The sequence below is a fragment of the Dysidea avara genome, chromosome 3 (assembly GCF_963678975.1).
Source record: "Dysidea avara chromosome 3, odDysAvar1.4, whole genome shotgun sequence".
In the NCBI taxonomy this organism is placed as follows: Eukaryota; Metazoa; Porifera; class Demospongiae; order Dictyoceratida; family Dysideidae; genus Dysidea; species Dysidea avara.
In genome coordinates, this window is record NC_089274.1 from 11,222,204 (window position 1) to 11,245,835 (window position 23,632).

General features: G+C 37.6%; 2 protein-coding genes and 1 long non-coding RNA gene across 6 annotated transcripts; 2 read left to right on the forward strand and 1 right to left on the reverse strand.

Annotated features, from left to right (window-relative positions):
* Positions 1–207: 207 nt before the first annotated feature.
* LOC136249343 (KRAB-A domain-containing protein 2-like) lies at positions 208–2,876 on the forward strand. The gene is made up of 6 exons (XM_066041297.1): positions 208–392; positions 442–561; positions 1,876–2,019; positions 2,079–2,478; positions 2,525–2,677; positions 2,727–2,876. Exons 3-5 carry the CDS (start codon positions 1,885–1,887, stop codon positions 2,566–2,568), a joined length of 579 nt encoding a protein of 192 aa, XP_065897369.1. The 5' UTR covers positions 208–392; positions 442–561; positions 1,876–1,884; the 3' UTR covers positions 2,569–2,677; positions 2,727–2,876.
* Positions 2,877–3,484: 608 nt separating this feature from the next.
* On the forward strand, positions 3,485–4,127 carry LOC136249344 (uncharacterized). Of its 2 annotated transcripts, none has more exons than XR_010698168.1 (3): positions 3,485–3,596; positions 3,789–3,856; positions 3,908–4,127. It is a non-coding gene; the product is annotated as an uncharacterized lncRNA (long non-coding RNA). The 2 variants fall into 2 exon arrangements; XR_010698169.1 differs by having other exon boundaries at positions 3,492–3,606.
* Positions 4,128–6,458: 2,331 nt separating this feature from the next.
* On the reverse strand, positions 6,459–17,677 carry LOC136251730 (uncharacterized). 3 transcript variants are annotated; one of them, XM_066044156.1, is made up of 4 exons: positions 17,568–17,677; positions 13,995–14,055; positions 10,415–13,826; positions 6,459–6,766 (listed from the first exon to the last, which is right to left on the reverse strand). In XM_066044156.1, exons 2-4 carry the CDS (start codon positions 14,032–14,034, stop codon positions 6,673–6,675), a joined length of 3,546 nt encoding a protein of 1,181 aa, XP_065900228.1. In that variant the 5' UTR covers positions 14,035–14,055; positions 17,568–17,677; the 3' UTR covers positions 6,459–6,672. The 3 variants fall into 3 exon arrangements, with proteins under 3 accessions (XP_065900228.1, XP_065900229.1, XP_065900227.1); XM_066044157.1 differs by having other exon boundaries at positions 10,415–12,820; positions 17,568–17,666; XM_066044155.1 differs by having other exon boundaries at positions 10,415–14,055.
* Positions 17,678–23,632: the final 5,955 nt, after the last annotated feature.

The following is a 23,632-nucleotide window of genomic DNA, read 5'->3' on the forward strand; positions in this document are numbered from 1 at the left end:
GACCTACTATCGTTTCACACCTGGTAGTTCACGCGATTTAGACCTAATTTCGTTTCACACCTGGTGGTTCACGAGACCTAGCTCCTTGTGGTTCTTATAGCGCTTGCGAGGTGTGAGCTTCAACGAGTTAGCTAGCTAGTCAGTATGTCGAAAGAAGGTCACAGAGAGCTGTTCGAAAAGTTCTGCAGAACGAAGTATTTTGATCACACCACTACAAGACAGTATCAGAGGAGAAGGCTAAGAAAATCATAGACGTTTTGAATGGAATTGAAAGGCTGAGCGATGTGTCAAACTCCTTCAAATTCTGGGTTATTAAAACGAAGAAGTTTGCTTTATTAAACTATCCAGAGTTGAAGTTAGAAAATGTCCTATGTCTGCCAGCCAAGCAAAGAGTAAGAAATGATGGTTTTTTGTGCCTCTCTTCACAAAACTATATTACAGAATGATAATGACAAAACTGTCTTTGGTCATCATCGCATAGTGGCAACAGCTGAGAAGTTTTATGATATATTAGAACGTGTGCACTCAACGGAAAATGGCTACAAGAAAACGCTTGCAGAGGTATGGGAATCGTGTATGCTGTCATATTATTAAAGTGTCACCAAGTTTTATGGTCACTGAGACTGCATAATATAGTGAAGATGGGGTGGTCCTATGTTTATATTAAAGCCACGCTTAATTTAATTTTGTAACTAAACATGTGAGCCCATTCCTTGGAGTACTGAGTTGGAAATAATACTGAGATAATAAAAGAAATCATTACGTGAATACAATGCAGGCTTTTGCTGAGATGATCAACTAATGTTTTAGCCTATTGTGGAAGTAGTTTTGGGAATATAGTACTACACAGTAGAAAATTGAGCAAAGAAATCAATTTGAACCGTGAATATACTGACTACAAGTGCTTATATTCACAGTCATAACTTTAGAAGAATTTGAAAATTTGGTTTGGATGTTGACCATAATATATTGGCATATATCTATCAGGGATATAATTAACGAATTGGTTAAAATAATAATGGTTAATTCCAGATGAGTTAGCTAGCTGCATGGTGCTTGGTTTTTAGAAGTAGCACAACATCAACTTGTTTCTGATTGCACTAGTGTGTTAACTGTTCTTGTTATGGTATAGCTATGTTATACACATTTTGGCTATGACTGCTTTATTAGAGTGTCTTGATAATACTTAAAGGTATAGGAGTGCAGTTCCCATTGTTTTGTTTTCAACAGCAGCTGACTGCAATTAAAGGACATAATTGTGTGGCTCTGAAGTGTGGCATGTATGTGTTCTGATTGTTTAAGAGTGTGGTCCAGTCATGTCATTGTATCATTGAAGCTACATGTATTGTATCTGTCAGTAGTTTAAATGTCAAATAGTTGTTTGACTTGTTCTTCTAAGGAAAGTGTCTATACAGAAATTTAACACCTTATTATTATGGTTTCCTTGCATGAAGGAGATGATCATGTAATATAACAGAAAACAGACACTTGTCAGAACCATAAAGGTTTATCCGTGAGTTTGTTATTGTGGTGGCCATGTACTGCTTGCTTTGGTTTGGCCTCTGACGTTGTGACAAGTCAGACAGACAGTCAGGCAGACAAAAAATGGGTTTTGACGATTTTTAAAAATACAGGATTGATGTTTGATACACTAAGACTATTCAAAACTCATTTTCAATTCATATTTGTATGGTTTTCAACTAAAACATTCTGAGAGGCGCCATTTATTTTCTTTAGTATTTGATAGCAGTACCTATTTCACACTTTGCCCACTTTTGTTTGTATGTCTAATTATATTTCCCGGCATTCTTAAGTATGTGTATTTAACAAACTTGTCCACAATTATCATAATTTCTAATTGTGTTACTATTGTAGGTCCAAAGAATGTATGAAGGTTTGCCAAGGGAGGCAGCTCAATATTTTTGTAGCACATGCCATATTTGCCAGCTGAAGCAGCCACAGAATTGTACTGCTCCTTTGAAGCCAATCATTTCATCAGGATTTTTAACACGTTGTCAGGTTTGTTGTGGGAGAGAGTATAATTTACATAGAGGATTATTCACTCTTGCTTATTTTAGATTGATTTGATAGATATGAGGCACATGCCATATGATTCTTATTGCTACATTGCACATTACATGGACCACTGGTCAAAGTTTTACGTGCTATGGCCACTGATAAACAAGAGTGCCATTGAAGTAGCTAGTGGGCTTGTGCACAAGGTTTTCCCATATTTTGGGCTCCCCAAAATATTGCAGTCAGATAATGGAAGGGAATTTGTTAATGAAGTTATTAGAGAGATATTGAAGTCGTGGCCAGGAGAAGTGACAATAATCAATGGTAGACCTCGCCATTCACAGTCACAAGGTTTAATTGAAAAGGGCAACCATCTTGTAGAAATGCAATTGCAAGCATTTAAATGTGAGCACAAGGATTCCAACTGTGTATCTTGGACTGACTGGCTGCCATGTATTCAATGTAAGTACTAGTATGAGCCCAACTAATATGTAATGTGCCCTTGCAGATAATTTAAATGTTCAAGTATGTCGCACTTTAAAACAAAGCTGATATGAAGTGGTGTTTGGCCAGCCACCAAGGTTAGCCACATTTGCTGAACTTCCCAAAGGAGTTGACCATTGTATAATGGAAGAGGATTTAACTGATCTTATCAAAGATGGTTAGTGGTTCAATAGTGATGTAAAAAATCATGTGGCGCTTTCAACTAGATGATGTGTCACTGCTATTTGATGAATTACCACCAACTGTGTTTCCACCAACATCTAGTTCAAGGATGTCACCACAACAACTGAGTAGAAGTACATCACCACCATCTAGCTTAATGATGTCACCACGGCGACTAAGTAGAAGTTAATCACCCCCCATCTAGTTCAAGGATGTCACCACAGCGACCAAGTAGTAGTGCATCACCACCATCTAGCTCAAGGATGTCACCACGGCGACCAAGTAGAAGTACATCACCATCTAGCTCAAAGATGTCACCACAACGACCAAGTAGAAGTGCATCACCACTAACTAGCTCAAGGATGTCACCACAGCAAGCATGTCAAAGTGTTCCACCACTGTTACCTGACAAACCATTGTCAAATCAAATTGTATCTCCTATAGCATCTCCTACAGATGATACGTCATCACCACCTGATCACATGGAGTCGGAGTCTCAGAGGTACAAATCATTACCAATTTTGTGTAGACTGCTATAGCTTTTTTGACCAGTGAAACCTCCTAGTTATAACTACACAAGCCGTGTATAAATACATTCTGTGGGATCAAAGTTTTTTCATATCAAGAAGTGAAAATGTTTAGTTTCAGTGAAAATCTTTGTCCTTATTGTGTGAGGCCTATACTTCTTTTATCAAGTTGTTTAAGCATGGAGGTTTTGTTATAACTGTAGTGTTTGGTGTTCTGTCTATGTGATTTCAGCAATGCCCTTATGTTTATAGCAATATGTTATTATTCTGTTAGCAAACACACAGTGAAAAATCATATGATCACCTCACTACTTGTGATTGCCATAAGGCAATTCGGGAGGCAGCAGACTTAGAGTACCGAAAGAATGCTGAAAGAATGAAATTGCAGTATGCAAAAGTTAAACATTGTTAAGTTAAACATTGTAGACAAAATTTATGTGCATGCATTGGTTTGACATCCAGGTCAATAGTATGGTGTTCACATGCATTTATACGTAGTATAGTGCATCAATAGAAGTCAATGCCTTGTGATAATTATAATCCTGTGGAGAAAATATATATATATTTCTGTTTATTTAGAACCATTGAATGACTATTGCCATTCCTGTGGAATGATTGGTTTGGTGGATGATGATACAACTCCCTTGGTAAGCTCTAGTTACATTAACGAATCTTGTATTTATGTGTGTGTATAATAGGTCAGGTGCAATAGTTGCTCATGGGGGTACCACAGACAGTGCTTAAGAAGGCATGAAGTGACAATCTCACAGGACTAAAACAGTTTTAACTTTGTAGGGCCATGCTGTTCAAAGAATGGGCCTGTGTTTGTGTATAGCTAACTGCTGTATTGGAGCTAATTCCAAGTTAGAATTGTAACTTTGTCACAAGCTGAATTTGAATATTAAAAAATCAATTAGATCTATACTGAATATAAATATTGTGTTCTAGCTAGTACATCAGGGGCGTGGTGTTGGATGTGTGCTCCATGCAGGAGCTTGATCAGACAGAATGCACCTTATCCAATCCAACTGCAGAGTATGCAAAGGAACCTTGGAGGGAGAGATAGTCAATACAGAGAAAGCGGAACCGTCTTGACCCATGTTCCTTGTAGTAAACATATAGCTATCAAGGGGCTTATTAAAGTTATATAAAAGAAAATGAAAAAATTGGATCACATTAGACCATTAATAACCAGGCGTAAACACGATAATTATTGGTAGCATCATTTGCAATCCATGCCATCTACCAATCTGTGGGCAGAGCAGTAAACTTCCCAATCTGTGGGGCTTATTACACCTCTCTGCATGAAAGCAGCCATAATACGCACTTGATCAGCCAAGAACGTAACGGCGGTACACTGAATGGACCAGAATCCAAAGAGTTCATAAAATGCGCAGCTCTTACGGTAGTTCACAAATTGCGCAACAATTTATAAATTGTTGCGCATTTTATGAATTCACAAAATGCGCAGCGCAATTTATAAACTGCGCAAATTCACAGATTGCGCCTAACACTGTCACCTGGACAGCTCCATCGCCGCTGGGCTCGTCGCCAACATCAGTGACTACAGCTCCACCTCGTGCCATAGCCAGTTCGTCGGACGCCACCTAATCCACACAAAATGCAGGGAGATCGTGTGGCGGGCATCAATCAGAATTTTCTTGAGGGTTTTTGAACACCGCGACTATCGCGAAATGGCCTCAGACGAGATGCTGCATTGGGTAAGCAATAGTATAACACCAATTGGTGTACTAGTATAAGCTTACACACTGTTCCCACACACCCTGTATATATATATATGCATGTAATGAGCAGGGATGTACCGATACATATCGTATCAGTGGCCAATATGGAGATTTCTGCCAATATCGATTGGTCTCAATATAACCACCAAAAACCAATATGATATATCAAAATAGTCTTTGCCATGGTAAAGCCACATTTTACCCTCTGCTATACAGCAAACAAGGCTGAGGAAATAGAAGTTTTCTAGATCTTTGAGAAAAAAAACACATATACTATGAGAAGCCATAGAAATACGCACTTAACATTGAACATTCATTGTTACAATACTTACCAACCATACAACAAATGATGATAGTGGAGAGCTATAAAAAAAAGCAACCATGGGATGAATAAACTAGAAACACAGATTGAAACAACCAGCCATCATTACAAGCCATTAAAAATACAGAGTAATGTGGACTCATCTTGGTGGGAGCATGCATTAAAAATATTTTGTGGGTGCCTCACTGTCTGGGCTGTTAATTGAGGCCACACCACCACAGGAAATCAGATGAGGCCCCTAGCACTTACCAAACCCCCTCCTCAATCAATGGATTGCTGGAGGTGAAGAATGAAGATCTGAGGAACAGACCACATAAGTAGGTGAGTGGTAGCGTAACTAAACATTAATGGATAGTAAAGTAAGTACTGTAATGCACTTAAAACATTATTATGAGGCTTTCTGTGCTTAATTGCATAACCACAATCAAAGATTTTGCACACTTGTGTTGATACATGTACACTTACATTTGACCTCAGCATTGCCTTAAGTCACTGTTCTTTCATACATATGCATTATTCACTCACATGGCCCCACACTCATGAAGCATGCCTGCAGTTTTCCACATTTGCAGGTGAGTCAACCAAGCGGAATACAGTTGTAGCATGGGAACTTGTGAAATATATGTATGTGCGCTTGGCCCTGTGGCCTGAGTGCTTTTCAGGCAAATCACCCATGCCCATGCATATTAAGGAAGTGCAGAGCATGCTTCAAAAGTGTATTTTGAATTTTAATAGTGGATACTGGAAACAACGTAGCTACGTAAGAATAATAACAAGGCATTGCTGCACTGAGAGTTCAAACATATGCATAAAACACAAACGTATGACAAGTTTGATTGTGGTGACTCGTGAGCAACGACACAGTGGACATCGAAACACAACTTGACAATAACATTTTAATGCTGCTATAAGTGCTGCCAGGTATTCACAATAATAATTGTGAATAAATTATAGCCATGGATAAAATAAAACTAAAGGTGTGTGTGAATATCACTTCATGCACCACTGACCACCAATCAATCTCAAGATGACTATATATGCAATACCTCATATGCACTGGTTTTCCTTTGATCTTAGGTGTGCAAGTAGTACATATGTACCAATATTGAGGCCATATTTTGACCTCCCTATTAATAAGGTTTCACTGCAGACTATAAACTTCGCCACATGTGTAAGCACAAGAATGTATTTTATGCATGTAGTACGTATGTATGTATATGTAATGTACAGGAAACAATAGGACATACATATAATCAATGCAGCATACAAGCATTTTTCAATAAATACAACTGCTGGAGTGTAGATATTAATTAACCAGTTCTTAATCTTATAGTGCACATGAATGTGTAAGCAATAATACAATCAAAAAAGTGTTTAGGTGTGTGTACATAATGTATCACTGCTGGTTAGATGAAAGGTCAAGCAGAGGTTCCTGAAATGTGTTATAATTCTGATCCGATCCTTCAGTTTCATTGATGGGATCCATATTTCTGTAAAACACATTCATGCACAATAACATTGTATAGTATCGTGTATATAGTTACGCTGCTACTGTACACAATTATAAATACACTGCAGATAGCACTCCACTTTCTTTACTTATGATGAGAAATACTATATAGGGGATATCAAGACCTTTGAAATTCACTGCTAAATTAGGAGTCTTAAATTCGATTAGGGAGACATGAAACAGGGAGGTCACCTACACCTGTGAACATGCATACATGACAAAATTTTGGTAGGAGAAAACTTTAGCAAAATTGACGAATCAACTTCGATTCACCAAACATTAGTGTCCATATTTTATCCAACTAAACAGAGAAAATGCAGTACGACATAAGGCTTTGCCAAAGTATCGTCCACCATATTCTATCACAAGTTAAATCACCAAAATTTTGTAGATAATCGTGTCAACAAGGAAACTGACCAGTTGCTGCCATTGCACATTCCACGGTGTCACAGCGCTAGCAGTTTGAAGAACAAGTGCATTAAAAAAACAGTTTGAAGACATGGCTCGAGTCATTACAATGGTGACAAGTTGTTGGCGTATTAGTTAACTATATGTATGGTGTAACAACAGATACGGTTTCATATGTGGACCACACTTGCTCTACAGATAACGCAGTATAACCATTCTACAAGGAAGCTTATCCATATAGGTATTTCATCTACAGTTCAGTTGAAGACAAAGCATGCTTAAAACACTCTAGAAAACAGACAAGTGCTAAACAGAATTTTCCATGATATTACTGGACTTCTCCTTTCATCCTGACAAACGTAGCTACAACTTTAACCTCCCATAATCAGGCATACTTATGAAATGAATGGAGTGGTTTAACTTGTGTTTGCTTGTCTGCTTGGGAGAGCATACAAATCAATCATCAAAAGTGAGATTTGCAATGCTGAGGTCTTTCTGCTAGTAGGATTTAACAATTTCAAGAACCTGCTAGCAGGTCTTTATAAAGACCTCATTATCTCCCCAAACATCAAAACATTTATGCACACCATCTTCTAATTGTTTTACAATTTTTGTAACAACAGTGACAGCACATCCCTTATCAAAAGAAAGAGTGGCACCATACTTAATAATTTTGTCTCCCAACTATCTATTACAGAAAAAGTGAAGTGGTCATTACACTTCATACTGTGGAATTTCTGTTTGTTTGTACATTGCGTACTATGTATTACGTACTATGTATTGCATTCTGTTTAATCCATGTGATTAATGCGATATGCATTTGAGTATGCAGTACGCAATGTTCAATTGGACAGAAAATCCACAATATGTTCAGCCCATTATACATCATTGCACACAAAGAACACCATGAGAATTCACATTTCAAACAGAGAAACCAGCACATGCAAATTGACACCTTACACTGTCAACAAGAAGAAATGGGACACAAGAAGGCAAAGGTAAGTCCATGATGCATATTACATTGTACATACCTGTCAGCTGAAGTAAGTCTAACAGCAAAAAAACCAAGCCCATAGCCTTAGTATATATAGCCATTATTCAGTTGCGCTTGACTAAAGGTGGCAGGCAGGCTGGTGGGTTTGTAGTCTTGATTTTCTACCTAAACCAAAACTGCTAAAGTGCCATGAAGGTATTATGAGGCTGGTTTCTGGTCATGTTTTGTGAATCTCCATGATCCCTCATATACAGTACTATCACACTGTATGAATAAGGTTCTTCCACAAAGGAGAGTTCCATGGAACCCTTTGTACCCTCCTGGAGCTGCCCCTGTTGTACTATCCATTATTTATACTTGTACAACTTTCAACTAAAAAAGTTATTAATGTACACATCTATGTAATTTAAATGCATACACTGTTAGATCAATTGAAAATATATTATATACAGTCATATATATATACCTATGCACATGTAATTCACATTGATGGAAGTATATAATTTTAATTGAGAACCACTTATATAATTTTCATTAAGAACATTACTTGTGCTTGCTTTTATTTGTTAAATTAGATGTCTTGAATGTGCATACCTTTTAGTTACATTGCCAAGCTTTCTGTTAGCAACAAAGGAAAATTAATATAATTTGACACCATCTTTTGTATCTGATGATGCAAAATAACAGCATGCATGTACAGTATACAGGGGCGGATCTAGGATTTATAAAAGGGGGGGGGCTAACTCAAGGTACTAATCTCTTAGGTAGAGGTGTGCAAAGCACACTTCCCAGCATGCAAAGCATGTTGGAACTAGGGGGGTCTGGGGGCATGCCCCCCCCAGGAAAAGTTTGAAAAATAGATGCTAAAATACTGCAATTTGGAGACATTTCCACATAAAATTCATACCTGTAGATATTTTATATACTGCCTTTAGATTATAGGTATGGCTCTCTGAAGCATTTTGCTAATGGAAAAGTTTGGGTAGGTACAGACAACCAAGTACATGATGCACCCCTTTCACAATAGCAAAACACTGAATAGGTTCATGTTAGAATAAGAATGTTGAAAGTGGAAAATTTTGAAATTTGAACAATACAAGATTGAATCTGACAGCATTTTCAATGGAAATTGTGTACCTGAATTAAGTATTGCCATATATATTAACTACACAAGTAGATGCATGAATGAAGCCCTTTAAGCAGACCAATGCACTTCATTGTATGTATAAGTGCAGGCAGATTTGGAAAAATTCCATAACAGAACCAACTACATGTTTCCAGTGAATGTTCTATTAGAATAGTTAGCTGACTGCTCTATTAGAGTATCTCGATCTTGTACACCTCCAATGTTGATCCGGGTCCTTGATGCATAAACTTTAGCATAAATCTACTGATGATACATGATACCTTGAAAAGATGTTTATAAGGTGGTTTTATGAGTATTTGTATTATTAGTGATCATATAATTATGCTAAAACAAAATTTCATTATAATACTCAGCATATTGATCACGTAAAGCCTAAATATGAAGGGGGGGGGCTTCAGCCCCCAAAGCCCCCCCCCCCCCCCTGGATCCGCCCCTGGTATAATCTCCTTCTACTGTACATGCATGCTGTTATTTTGCATCATCAGGTACAAAAGATGGTGTCAAATTATATTAATTTTCCTTTGTTGCTAACAGAAAGCTTGGCAATGTAACTAAAAGGTATACACATTCAAGATATCTAATTTAACAAATTAAAGCAAGCACAAGTAATGTTCTTAATGAAAATTATATGAGTGGTTCTCAATTAAAATTATGAGTGGCACATCACATATTTTCTGAGCAGGGGAGTAGAAAGCAATCTTGGATTGGTCAGGAAACTAAAACTTTCACACAGATTGTAGTGGTATACTCCTTAGATTGCCTTAATATATAGTTTTTATATAGTGTAGTTCAGCAACTGACTGTTCTATTAGAGTACCTGACTGCTCTATTAGAGTGTCTGACTGCTCTATTAGAGTATATCGATCTTACTATGGCAAGTATTGGTCCGGCAATTGCCGGGCTACTCTGACGTCCCTGCTGAGCAGCAGAAAAGAAACAGTTTATAGTATAAATTAACTTTGTCATGCCTACTGGTACTGTGACCTTAATTCCCATCATGTGTAGATTAAGTATATATTATCTTCACAGAGATGATAGCTTACAAACATATGTATGCATCAACACTTATTTATCCTTACCGATTATTGACCAAGTAAGAATGAATCATTTTTCTGATGCCAACAATGCAAAACAAGAATAAAGGAAGGATTACTAGTACAATTGATAGTTCTGTGGTAACACTATGTAAAAAGGGAAAAGTGTTAATGTTCACAACCAATACCATGACTAGTAAAATCAATCCATCTAATGCATTCAATAACTCCTCTTGATATGGCTGAACCCAAATATGAACCATGGCAATGATGACACAAGCTGTTTGTAAATAAAACAACATGTTGTAGTAGTCACTGTTGACAGCATACACAATCACAACAATCACTTGTCGACAAATAAGGTAATAAGCAGCAAACCAGCGATACTTGTCTTTGTAGCATCCTTGAAATTGATCCAGTAGTGGTTTGATTTTAATAAAGTTTATTTTCCTACTTAAAAATGGCTCCAACAGTAACAACAGTGGTAAGCCAATTCCTACAACGACTTCACATATCAATGCCACAATACCATATATCACATGTTGGTCATGAAAATATTGAATGTGAGGAGATGCATAAGTGTACACATTGTCAATATCTGTAAACCTGAGAGGCTGTAATAATTGTAGTGAAGTGGATGTTAATGATGTATAGGAAAGTAATAGCAGAAGACTTATTACACGAATGATACACCGACTCACAAAGACTGATACTCTTATTGAACATCTTGCTGCAATAATGATAAATAGCGTGAGCAGTGAAACAGCTACAGCATGAGAATAATGAATGAACAGTTGGTCAATTCCACTCAATCCTATTACAAAGCAAATTTTCCCAAGAAATTTTGGAGTTAGCTGCGCAAAACTTGATAGGATAGAGACAAATTGAAATGTGCCATCTGAAATGTATGGATTATTATCCAACAAGATACCCACAATACTGTAGTAATAGATTATACCATACACATATCCTGATGATATCTGGAAGTTGAAGTACATCACACTAAACACACCAACTACTATCACAATCCAATACAAACAGGTCAACACTACCACTAAAATAGTGATACCAGCACTACAATGGTCAAGATTGATGCAGTCAGGAGAGTCATATGTTAGGGTGAATCCTGAACTGTTGCATTTTCCACAAGCATGCCCTAGTCTGTTAGGTTTACATTGCTTATTAACTCTCTTAAGTAATTTAAAGTATCCTTGTCCTACCTCCTTACGATCAATAAAGTTGCAGTAGTGGTTAGGACACAGCGATGTAGTCGGAGTTCCATTTATATTACCAAACCAGTAACCTCTTTTAATTGCATTATTGTTGCCAGAACAAACCACATTATGGCGATAACAAATGCATTTATTTTCCTTATCGCTGTACATGTTTCCAGGATGCTCACTACATGGTAGCAGCTCTATTATTAACGTTGTCTTTGTTTGCTTAAATTTATAGAGGGAAGTTGTTAGATCTACACTGATATTTGTTTCTTCAATTATCTTTGCTCCAGTTAAAGTAATGGAAAGAGTGGTAGCATTATTCACTGAAATATAACTCTCCTTTATTGTTAAATTCACCACAGAACAATTAAAACAATGCACATTAAACTGTGTGGGGCCTGCAGGCTTGTTAAAGTAATCAAAAACAGTACCATTTAAGACCACAGGGTGATCAAGAATGTTATTTCTAATATAATATCTGTTATGAGAAGGATTAAGTGTTAAGGTGCTGCTGTCATTGGTTGGGAAGTACAACTTTAATTGATATGGTGATGCACCTAAAGGGTATTTTGTATCATTGACGTTGAGTGTGGTGCAATTGTGAAAGCTAATGTTACCATCAACATCCTTTGAGTAGTTGAAATGGCATGGTATGTAGAGTAGCGGACAACCACCAAAGTTAGTAAAATTGCAGAAAGTGTATATTTCACTTGATCTTGGAATATCAAAGTAAATGGAATTGCCTGAAATCACAGCTAAATTATTTGTAAGTGTAACTCTGCCAAGGTTATGCTTAGGATCAAAAAAATTACTAGTGACATATTCTAAATTAATGTAAATAGCACCACCATTCTGTCTAGCAGAATTGTCTGTAAAGTTAACAAGTGCTCCTTCATCAGTGGCAAAAGTAGATCCCTGATCAAGAAATATAGCTGCTCCATTATCTGCTGTGTTACTTTCAAACAACACATTATCATACAATTTGATCCCACATGCATACAAATATATAGGATGACCAAGATTATTGGTAAAATTAGATGAATGCACTTCTAGTGTACACGGTGAAATTGTATGTAATCCTCCTCTCACGTAAACAACACTGTCATCACTCACCAAATTATGAAATGTGGAGTTTTGGATTCTTACCATAACATATCCCCGCTTATAGCTTTGGCCATTATCAATGAATAATGCTGCACCACGGCCAGTAGAATTAATGCCAGCAAAATCACTGTAAAACAAATCTACAGTAAGTTCAGAATCAAAAGCCTGAATGTACACACTACGTTCAATAGTTTGATGATGGTGAGCATGCACGTGAACTCTAGTCATGTTCATGGTCATTGCTCCACCATATGTATTGACAGTAGCCACTCCACTACCATCTACATGTATGGATGGCAAGGGAACAATACTAGTAATTTGTAAATCTACTAAAGTAAGAATCATTGTCTCCTTTGTTGAAGAACAAAACTGCATAGTTTCAGTATAAACCCCACCACTGGTAAAACTTGAATTACTTATCAGTATGGTTGGAGAATTAGCAGAAATGTTCCACATTAGAGCAATACCACCATTATTTGTAAACATTGAAGATGATATTGTGAAAATGCTTACACTTGCATTTCCACTGAAACCAACTATAGCTTCCGAATCCAATGATCCATTGTTGTTACACACAATGAGTTTTACTAACTGGATATTTAGGAAATCATCACACTGCATAATATTAAAAACCATTGCTCCTTGATTGGAAATAAATGTTGAATTTGTAATAATAATGGATACTGAAGATAAAATTTGTGAATTAACATTTAAGCCACTTGAATGTATATCATAATGATCACCATAGCAGCAATGTCCATTGTTTACAAAGTAACTCACAGAAACATTTACTTCTGTTGCATTGGCCAGTGTAATATCTAGGCCACCACAATTGGACAAAAAACTACAATTTTTAAGATTTATTGCATCAGATGTATTTGATAAGGCAATAGCCCACACTTGGGAGTATTGAAAGGTACAGTTACATACTGAGATTCGGTTAGTGACATTAAACGTCACACCTGCTGTGTTCATCCCATTCGGATCACCACATTTGTCCCATGTGATCCCCTCAATGGTGACATCACTGCAAGTCTCGCAGTAAACACCTCCACTATTGTTACACATAATCATAGCACCATTACCAGTTATAGTGATGCTGTTCAAAGGGCCTAACCCCATTTTGATGATGCCTTTAAGAGAAACAGATTCTGATGTAATGTTGATCACAGTGCAGCTTCTAATATTGGTCAAAGCAGTGGATAGTGAATTACATGGACATTCTCCCCACACACAACATTCATCACTACAATTGCCACTAGTATTGATGTTGATCACTACTCCACTACAGACATGCTCACTAGTGACTGCGATCATGAAAATCCATACAATAATCATCATTATCAAGTGAAACTCCACCAACTATAAAGTAGTTTTACACACAAACTTAGGCATATATTAGCTGACATATATAATGAACATTGGTATCTGACAAATTAATATTCTACTATGGTTACCAACACCCCTTGACATGCACCTTTCCTCAACTATATTGTAATGACTCTCAGGTAGCATACAAATAATCCCAATAGTCTACACGTCTTGTAAATCAGAATATTAAACTCTTTTCTGAAAGCAGAGTTCGAATTGAGGATATACAAAGTATGGTATCACTCAAGCATAACGTCGTTTCTCACAAGTACGCATGATTAAAATCTCACAAATTTAAGGGCATGACAGCCATCTTGCTAGTGAGCCATTATCCTTTAAGCGTACTGTCATTTCTCATGAGTGCATGCGATTAAAAAACCTACTAATTAAAGGGTGTAACAGCCATTTCTCCAGCGAGTCATTATCCCTCTTGTTGAGGGATAACGACTCTTCAGCAAAACGGCTGCCACGCCCTTTAATTAGTGAGTTTTTTAATTGCACACACAAAAAACAACATTGCGCTTGGGTGGTACCGAATACCTTGTCAAATTATTTCCAGTAATAGTATACCTTATTAATGTGTATAAAAGTTTCTTACATAAATCTGACATTAATGTTTATGAAATTTTGTAAATCACACTTTACAAAAATAACATACACGTATTTACATACATGAGCTTCGATTGTCATCCATTTCTATACAAACACAAATGATCATGAATAAATCTCCAGCTTGGAAAATGTGAAAGCTAGTTATTATTTTGGTGTTCACAAAAGTTGAAACCCATTTTTCCACCTGTTACTAAGTTTATTTTGCTGTATTCTTGTGTCAAAATAAAGCAATATTACATCATAGTAAAACAATAAGAAGTGTTATATCCCCACTGTGCTCAACCATGCATAGTAGGGATATAATACTATTTATTGTTTTACTGAGATCTAATATCGTGCACTATTCCAGCTTGTTTCAGTACTGTTTTTCGATGTGCTATGGTCCGTACTCTAGTTGAAAATTCCTAAATTATTTTGTGTACTTGTTTGTTAAATAGCATTATCGTGACTGGTCAACCCACACATACCGCATCAAAAGAAAGAAATGGCACCGTGCACCCCAGCTATTAATTATCATCTAAAAAGTGAAGTATCCATTACACTTTGTTGTCAGCTATGTTTAACCCATTATATAGCATTACGAATCAAGAACTGTTCGAAAAGCACCTCTGGAATCTATAATATAATAGCTGCTATGAAAAACACAGATGATTTTCATTACGAAGGGAAGCCATCACGTGCTACCACCAAATTGACACTTTTCACTGTCAGCAAAGATGAATGTGACACAAAAGAGGACACTGATAAGTCCATGAAGAATGTATTGTACGTACTGCAGTATGCTAAAAGGCACCTCTTGGGCCAAAACAATGGCGAACAGTGAAAAAATCAACCCCATAGCCTTAGCCATTATCGAGTTATGGTTGTCTGAAAGAATCAGTCAGTCAGTTAGTCGGTTGGTAGAAAATTCCACTTAATAATTTTAAAAAGTTTTGTAGCAACTTGAAAGTGTTTTTTTTGGGTTGATCTGAACGCTAGTTTGGGCTTAGTTTTACCTAATCAATACTGCTTCATTGTCATCAGGGAAAAGTGAGACTGGTTTTTGGGCGATGTTTTTTCATGGGCCACGCCTACTCTTTTGTGGCCCCTAATATACAGTACTATTGTACTGTATGATAACAAGTACTAGTATTTTTTAAAAATTGTTAATTTAAAAATGAAGTAGCTATAAACTTTCTTGCAAGAATAGTTTTGTAAAATCTTGCAAGAAAAGGTATGCCAGAAAATTTATGCCAGAAAATTTCACAAGATCTTGCAAGAATCTTGCAGGATTATGCAGGATTCTTGCAAGAAAAGGTCCTTTTTTATTGCAAGAATCAGAATCCTGCAGATTTACAGAAATCTTGCAAGACTTTTGCAAGAATCTTGCAAGACTTACATGCACAGATCCTGCAGGATCTTGCAAGATGGTTTCTACTGGGTAGTTACAGCTTATTAAAGTATGTACTGTGCCAAAATTGGAAGCACATAGGCTCGTAGTACATAGCGGCATAGCTTACCTTTGATCGTAGTATTATTATTATTATTATTATTTATCTGTAATGTACAGACTCAGTAAGAGTATAGCGTACATATTAAAGTACACGAAAAAATTTGGAATTTTCAACTAGAGTAGGGACCATAGCACATCGATAAAAAGTACTGAAACAAGTTGGAGTAACCCATGATATTAAATCACCGTAAAACAATAAGAAGTGGGCTGAGGGTGGGGAAAGGTCGGGGATGGTGGGGGAATTGATCAGGCCCCGACATAGTGGGGATTTGTCTTCGCTAAAGAAATTCACTCAGACAGCGAAGATGTTTGCTTTCAGTTTAGGAAAGAGAGTCGGGTGCTAGCTATTACGTTTATACTAGAATCCACTCGAACTAACTCATCACTAGACCAACGCCACACGACCGTACAAATCCCCGCCTAGCTCCAGTATCCCCGGGGTCTGCAGGTCGAGACTTGGTCGGGGTTTGTATCGCCAGTACTCCCCCAGTAGGTGGGGAATTGTAATTTTCAGAAATACAAATCCCCACCTCCCCCCACCTCAGCCCGTATTAGTGGTAGTCGGGGATTACATTGATAGGTGCATAATAAAGTGTGCATATCGTCTATTGGTAGTATGGAGGTGCATGAGGTGACTACCCGGAGAACGAGGAGAAGGACCTTGGAGTGTGGTGCACAAGTAATCTCAAGCCATCTCTACACTGCCAAAAAGCTGCAGTCAAGGCTACACAGGTTCTTGGGCTTATTAGGCGATCTTTTAGAATTGACTCTACTGATATGTTTATATTTCTGTATAAGATGTATGTTCGACCGCATTTGGAATATTGTGTGCAATCTTGGAGTCCGTACTTGGCCAGAGACATCGACACCCTTGAAAAGGTTCAGAGACGTGCAACTAAACACCTTGGCGGATTAGCCCACTTGACTTATGAAAGCCGTCTTGAAATTCTGGATCTCTATTCTCTATATTGCAGACGTCAAAGGGGTGATATGATTGAAACATATAAGATACTTAAACGACATTATGACTTGGACCCATCTACATTTTTACTTTAAATACTGCTACCACCAGGGGCCACTCTCTTAAGCTTTTTAAAGAAAGATCAAGATTACTTGTTAGGCAGAACTTTTTTACAAATAGAATAGTCAATCTATGGAACTCCTTACCTGACTTTATCATTTCAGCACCAACAGTTGCAACCTTCAAGCTGCGCTTGGATAATTTTTGGAAGCAATCTAGATATGGGCACCTTCAAAGGCCTGCGGCCTAGCCTGGCAAGTTAGCTTGCCTTGTCATCTACAAGCCCATTAAATAATAATAATAATAATAATAAACCCTTGTGTAAGTTGCCGGGGATGAATGAAACAACGCAGAACACAATACAATTTTCTATCTTACTTTTGAAATCGATCACTGTCTGCAGGTCAACTGGTCAGCCCATCTATATATGATCCTCAATATGGTCAGCCGAAGTCAGCGTGATATTGCTTACCAATCTCGTTATGTACAAACTTGCTCAACCACAAAGTTACGTAATACAGGAAACTGATTGATCACGTGATCACCGAACAGAGTTGTTGTGGTCAACCACGTTTTCTACGTAACAACAATGACGAGTGAGTGACCTTTATAAAGGAGATAAACTGATGACTATGTTATGGATACGCAGGGGCGGATCCAGGTGGGGGGGCTTTGGGGGCTGAAGCCCCCCCTTCATATTTAGGCTTTACTTGATCAATATGCTGAGTATTATAATGAAATTTTGTCTTAGCATAATTATATGATCACTAGTAATACAAATACTCATAAAACCACCTTATAAGCATCTTTCCAAGGTATTATCAGTGGATTTATGCTAAAGTTTATGCAACAAGGACCCGGATCAGCATTGGAGGTGTACAAGATCGAGATACTCTAATAGAGCAGTCAGCTAACTACTCTAATAGGACATTCACTGGAAGCATGTAGTTGGTTCTGTCATGGAATTTTCCAAATCTGCCTGCACCTATACATACAATGAAGTGAATTGGTCTGTTTAAAGGGCTTCATTCATCCACTTATGTAGTTAATATGTATGGCAATACTTAATTCAGGTACACAATTTCCATTGAAAATGCTCTCAGATTTAATCTTGTATTGCTCAAATTTCAAAATTTTCCACTTTCAACATTATTATTCTAACATGTACCTATTCAGTGTTGTGCAATTGTGAGAGGGGTGCATCATGTACTTGGTTGTCTGTACCTACCCAAACTTTCCATTAACAAAATGCTTCAGAGAGCCATACCTATAATCTAAAGGCAGTATATAAAATACCTACAGGCAGAAAATATTATGAATTTTATGTGGAAATGTTTCCAAATTGCAGTGTTTTAGCATCTATTTTTCAAAATTTTCCTGGGGAGCATGCCCCAGACCCCCCTAGTTCCAGAATGCTAAGTGTGCTTCGCACACCTCTACCCAAGAGATTAGTACCTTGAATTAGCCCCCCCCCCTTTTATAAATCCTAGATCCGCTGTCACAGTGATATATGTTTCCCCGGGTAACGTGTTTCCCGCACACATATCCCTAGGGATCCGTGTTTCCCCGCACACATATCACTAACTCGCTAGCGACCTACAAGTCACAGTGATATGTGTTTCCCCGGGTAATATGTTTCCCCTTTATAAAGCATGTGCAACGTAGCTACGTATAGTGTTAGTATAGGCGCACATGCACTTTTAATAATCATAGCTAGCCATATAGCTACCTTGACAACTCAGAGGCGGATCTAGGATTTTAAAAGGGGGTTTCTGAAAGTTAGTTTAGCTAAGTAAGGCAACTGATGACATTTCTCCAGAAAATTTTGAGATTTTAGATCGGATTTTAGGCTAATTTTAGTTAGCAATTACAATCAACTCAATGCTCTAAACTGTAAATACTATATACCTAACTACAGAGCAATTATGGTGCAAATATGGTGACTACAAGCTGTAGCTTCGATTGCTCTATTAGAGTATCTCGATCGTTTTTAATGCAGTGGGAGATGAAAAGTGAAGTGCTGCTATGGTTTAATAGCTATAAATGGTGTTAGTTAAGTGTAACTGCATGCATGCTACTGAAATACAGTGGTATATAGTTGTTTGCTATGACAAATTGTTAGTACAACAATGTTTATGTATTGATACTACCACTGAGCTAAATTTAAAAGGGGGTTTCTGTCGAAACCCCAGAAACCCATCTAGATCCGCCACTGCAACTAATACTATAATTATGCATGTTGATGAAGGAAATCAAGCCATTCACTGGCATTCAACTATAACTACTAAACTGTGCTGTGATTTAGCTACGTATAGCTATAGCATCAGTTTAATAAAACAGTAGCTACAAGTACATGTATACAATAAAATACTATCTCTAGCTATATAGAGAAAATCATGTGATTGCAGATATGTATAACTAATCAATGTAGCTACAGCTTTGGCATGCAGTCAGTCATTATTTACCCCCTTGCCGGTTCTATCTGGGGTTCCCCAATGGAGTATTTTGGGACCCCTACTCTTGATTATTTACATGAATGATTTACCATCTTGTGTTACCATCAGTAAAACTTTACTATTTATTGACGACACCAAGATTTATAATACTGTTTGTAGTCCTGGAGATATTTCACTATTTCAAAATGATTTAGACTCAGCAACTTTGTGGAGTATGAGATATAATATGTTCTTTAATCCAAAAAAGAGTGTCCACCTATATTAATGCAAAAGTCATCACTAATTACAAAATAGCTGACACACAGGTTTTAACAAATATAGTTCACATAAAAATCTCGGTCTTATAATATCATCAGACCTATCTTGGGATCAACACTACAAAAACACAATCCCTAAGACCTGCAGAATGCTAGGACTGCTCCATCGCAACTTTAGCAAGCATCAAACAGTGACAGCCAAGAGAACTTTGTATAATTTCCTTAGTGAGACTGCAAATTATATACTGTTCAGTGATTTGGAAACCTATAACCATATCAAGCAGGGGCGGATTCAGGGGGGGAGCTTTGGGGGCTGAAGCCCCCCCCCCCCCCCTTCATATTTATAGGCTTTACTTGATCAATATGATGCTGAGAATTATAATGAAATTTCGTCTTAGCATGATTATATGATCACCAATAATATAAAACCACCTTATTAACATCTTTCCAAGGTATTATCAGTGGATTTATATGTTAAAGTTTATGCAACAAGGACCTGGAGGTGTACAAGATCGAGATACTCTAATAGAGCAGTCAGCTAACTACTCTAATAGAACATTCACTGGAAGCATATAGTTGGTTCTGTTATAATCTAAAGGCAGTATATATAATAGAAAATATTATGAATTTTATGTGGGAATGTCTCCAAATTGCAGTATTTTAACACCTATTTTTCAAAATTTCCTGGGGGGCATGCCCCCAGACCCCCTAGTTCCAGCATGCTCTCTACCCAAGAGATTAGCACCTTGAGTTAGCCCCCCCTTTTATAAATCCTAGATCCGCCCCTGTCAAGGACATCACACTTATTGAGCAGGTCCAGAGAAGAGCAGCAAAGTTTATTTTAAATGACTATTATAGTTATCATTATTAGTATAGCTAGCTATAGTATAATTATTGTACTAGCTTATATAGTAGCTATATAGCTAGTTAGCTAACTATAGCTATATACAGCTGCATGCAATATGCATGCATGGGTGTCTATTAGCTAGATAGCAATAATATCTACTGAATGGTTGGATCGCGTACTGTTTGCAACTGGCCATATAGGACCTTGGAGTTACTGCACGATGGCTATATCTTAGTGGGAAACACGGATCCCTGGTGATATATGTGCGGGGAAACACGAATCCCTAGGGATATGTGTGTGCGGTGAAATATTAAAAAAATCGCTACGGGAAACACATATCACTGACAGCTTTTGGTGGGAAACACGGATCCCTAGTGATATGTGTGCGGGGAAACACGGATCCCTAGGGATATGTGTGCGGGAAACACGTTACCCGGGGAAACATATATCACTGTGACACCGCCCCTGATTTAAACTATGATGAGTACTACTGAATCTCTGCTTTGTGCTGTTGATTGCTTTTTCACTGTAAATTCTTACAGGTGAAACAACATAACCACAGGCCTGCCAACCTAGGAAACAGAAATACCTTGATTGACATCCCGAATGGACTGCTGTATCTGCACATTATTATAGGCAGACACAGCAAGTTGCAACAGCCCCCATACCCATACAGTGGGCAGGTAGGCCACCTTTACCTAGTCTCGCGTGGCCAGACCGCTTTTTTCCGTATATTGGTGGGGGAAAAAGGGTCTGGTGCAACTCCAATAGCTGTTTACTTCTGAGCCGTCCCCACATTCCGGGGACGCTAATTGAATAACATTGGTCACAAAGGAGGTGCCATGACGTCAGTAAAACTACGAAGTATTCCTACACTCTTGCTCCGGTTGTGACATGATGAGGATTAACTTTCAAGACGCTATAAAAGAGACATCAGAGCAAATTAAGATTCGTTTAAAGGATAAACAGATCTCTAGTTAACTTACTGACGTCATGGCACCTCCTTTGTGACCAATGTTATTCAATTAGCGTCCCCGGAATGTGGGGACAGCTCAGAAGTAAACAGCTATTGGAGTTGCACCAGACCCTTTTTTCCCACCTAATATACGGAAAAAAGTGGTCTGGCCACGCGAGACTAACCTTTACCATGCAACACATATACACATGCCCACCTTCATATGGGCATCAATATAGGATTTAAAACATGTTGCGCATCACTAATCTATGCATGGAATAGCTAGACCTGCAGTAAATATGTGCACGAGTCTTATTTCACCAGATAAATGTACTTACTCGGAAGTCACTGTGTTGAAACAGTTTTTCTTTTCTTTTATTGTGAAGTTGTAACACGTGACCGGACTATAGTCACGTGTTGATATAAGCCACTAGGTGTTTATATCAACACGTGATATAAGCCACTAGGTGCTTATTATATCACGTGATGAATTAGAGAATACCATTTGTATAGGCTACAAACCCAGGAAAGCAGATGCTATTGTGTGGAGTCTCTCAGTTGTGTGACGTGCAAACCAAGCGCTTCAGAGTTGGTTATTATTATTATTATTATTATTAATTAGCAAAGCCCACCAGGGGCAACACGCTAATGTGCATTACAAATCACAAATTGTTTAGCTTATCTATAATGTTCTTAAAAGTGTCAAGGTTAATTGTGTCAATGTTGTCAATTTTCAAGTTATTCGAATCAATAATTGTTCTTGGCAGAAAAGAATACTTATATAAATCAATTCGGGATTGCAGCTGTGCAAATTTGAGGGGATTATTGGCACGAGTATATGATACAGGGGTTGGCTGGGGTAAACAATGAATTGGTAGCACCCGTAAGTTTCTTACAATCTTGAATAATAATATAAGTCTAGCATTCCTTCTCCTACTTTTTAAACTTGGCCATTGAAGGTAATTAAGCATATCTGTAATACTGTGTTGTTGACTGGATCTGTGCCATGGTTTATTAAGAACAAATCTTGCAGCTCGGTGTTTTTTGGATCATTTCTAATTTGCTAACTGTTGTTTGGTGATAAGGATCCCAGATGGCTGAGCAGTATTCAATAGAAGGTAACAATAATTGTTTGTATAAGTGTTCTTTGATTTGTATTGGGGCATTATATAAATTCCTTTTTAGAAATCCAAGAAGACGGTTTGCCTTTCCACAAATATAGTTAACATGAGGTTCCCATGATAGTGTATGATGGAGGCGGATACCAAGATAGGTGTGCTCTGATACAATATTCAATGGAATATTAGACATTTTATATGTAAAAGTGCTTTTACTGTGGTGGGTTGTAAATTGTAAAATATTGCATTTGGGAATGTTAAATTCCATCAGCCAGTTGCTAGCCCATTGTGTTAAGGAATCTAAGTCATTTTGCAGTATTCTGTGATCGTTGGGCGTAGCTATAGTTTTAAAGAGTAGAATGTCGTCAGCAAATAATCTAATTTCACTTTTAATGTTTGTTACAATATCGTTAATGTAAATTAGGAACAACACAGGACCAAGTACGGAACCTTGTGGAATTCTGATCAGAGTTCTGACCGCTTAAAATCAACTCCAGATCTTGCTCCAAATGCTCTCCAATGTATTGGTATTAAATAGAAGGCCGAAGGCAAATCCACGCCACAATGCCCGCCTTATAATCACGTGATCTTGCTTAGTTGTACCACAATTACGTACCTGGGGAAATCCCCTGAGAACTTGAAAAGGCCAGGTAAAGGGCATTCTGAGAACTTTGAGTCTAGCCTGAGCTTGAAAGTGAAAGAAATCGTGAGTTTTACGGTGATGATCCATGAGAATTGGTAGGCTGAACTAAAAATTCGTGAGTTTAGGGCTACTGCTTGTGAGACCTTGAGCTTGGTAGTGAAATCATG